The sequence below is a fragment of the Neopelma chrysocephalum genome, unplaced genomic scaffold, assembly GCF_003984885.1.
Source record: "Neopelma chrysocephalum unplaced genomic scaffold, ASM398488v2 Primary Assembly neopelma1_95458, whole genome shotgun sequence".
NCBI classification, from domain to species: Eukaryota; Metazoa; Chordata; class Aves; order Passeriformes; family Pipridae; genus Neopelma; species Neopelma chrysocephalum.
The window spans coordinates 3,724-5,082 of record NW_020924130.1 but is presented as its reverse complement, the minus strand read 5'-3'; the positions used below and the strand labels follow the sequence as shown (position 1 = coordinate 5,082).

Below are 1,359 nucleotides of genomic sequence, written 5' to 3'. Positions count from 1 at the left end.
GGGGGCACCCCAAAAACCCGCACCCCAAAAATCAGCACCCCAAAAACCTCAGCGAGTCCCTGGGAACCCCAAAAACTCACCCCAAAATCAACCAGTTCATGGGAACCCCAAAACCCCACCCCATTAATGGACACCCCAAACCCATCCCGTGGTTCCCCGAGTCCGAGAACATGTGACACCCTGGGGGCACCCCAAAAACCCGCACCCCAAAAATCAGCACCCCAAAAACACACCCCCGTCCGGGGGAACCCCAAAAACCACACCCAGTTTGTGAGAATCCCAAAAACCCACCCCGTTAAAGGGACACCCCAAAAAACCACCCCAAACACCCCCAAAACCCATCCCGTGGTTCCCCGAGTCCCAGAACATGTGACACCCGGGGGGGCACCCCAAAAACCCGCACCCCAAAAATCAGCACCCCAAAAAACCTCAGCGAGTCTGGGGGAACCCCAAAAACTCACCCAAAACCCCACCCAATAAATAGACACCCAAAAATCCCACCCCAAACCCGTCCCGTGGTTCCCTGGTATTTTTTGGGGTTCCCATCACTTTTTTTGGGGGGTTCCCATGAGGTTTTTTGAGTTCCCATCAGATTTTTTAGGGTTCCCTGCTGGTTTTTTTGGGTTCCCTGGTATTTTTTTTTTTTTAGGTTCTTTGTGGCTCCCTGGTATTTTTTTGTGTTCCCACCAGGTTTTTTAGGATCCTTAAGCAGATTTTTGGGGTTCCTGTCCCGTTTTTTGGGTTCCCATGAAGTTTTTGGGGGTTCCCATGAGGTTTTTTGGGGGCTCCCTTGTATTTTTTAGGGTTCTCATTGCTTTTTTTTGGGGGTTCCCATCAGGTTTTTTGGGGTTCCCATGAGGTTTTTTGGGGTTCCTTGGTAGTTTTTGAGGTTCTTTGGGGCTCCTTGGTATTTTTTTGGGGTTCCCATGAGGTTTCTTGGGGTTCCCATGAATTTTTTTGACGTTCTTTGGGGCCCCCTGCTATTTTTTAGGGTTCTCATTGGTTTTCTTTGAGTTCCTATCAGGTTTTTTTGGGTTCCCTGGTATTTTTTTTACGTTTTTTGGGGCTCCCATGAATTTTTTTGAGGTTCTTTGTGGCTCTTTGCTATTTTTTGGGGGTTCCCATCAGGTTTCTTTGAGTTCCCATCACATTTTCTGGTGCTCCCTGGTATTTTTTGGGGTTCCCGTGAATTTTTTTGAGGTTTTTTTGGTGCTCCCTGTTATTTTTTGGTATTCCCTGTTATTTTTTGGGATGTTGGTGTCCCCTTACCCGGCAGGAGCCTGGCGAGCGTGGCCAGGGCGGTGTCGTTGGCGGCGAAGCAGGAGGAGAAGAGGGGATTCCAGGGGTCATTTTGGGGGT

The 1,359-nt window shown here is 49.2% G+C and overlaps 1 protein-coding gene across 1 annotated transcript in view; it reads right to left on the bottom strand.

Moving 5' to 3' along the window:
• Positions 1–141: 141 nt before the first annotated feature.
• LOC113980865 (5-aminolevulinate synthase, erythroid-specific, mitochondrial-like) overlaps positions 142–1,359 on the bottom strand; it is a gene marked incomplete at its 3' end in the record, with an annotated part of 3,481 nt that continues 2,263 nt past the window's right edge. The window contains exon 3 of the mRNA XM_027708084.1: positions 142–180. Coding sequence (XP_027563885.1) covers positions 142–180 — 39 coding nt within the window. The remainder of the gene's footprint in view (positions 181–1,359) is intronic.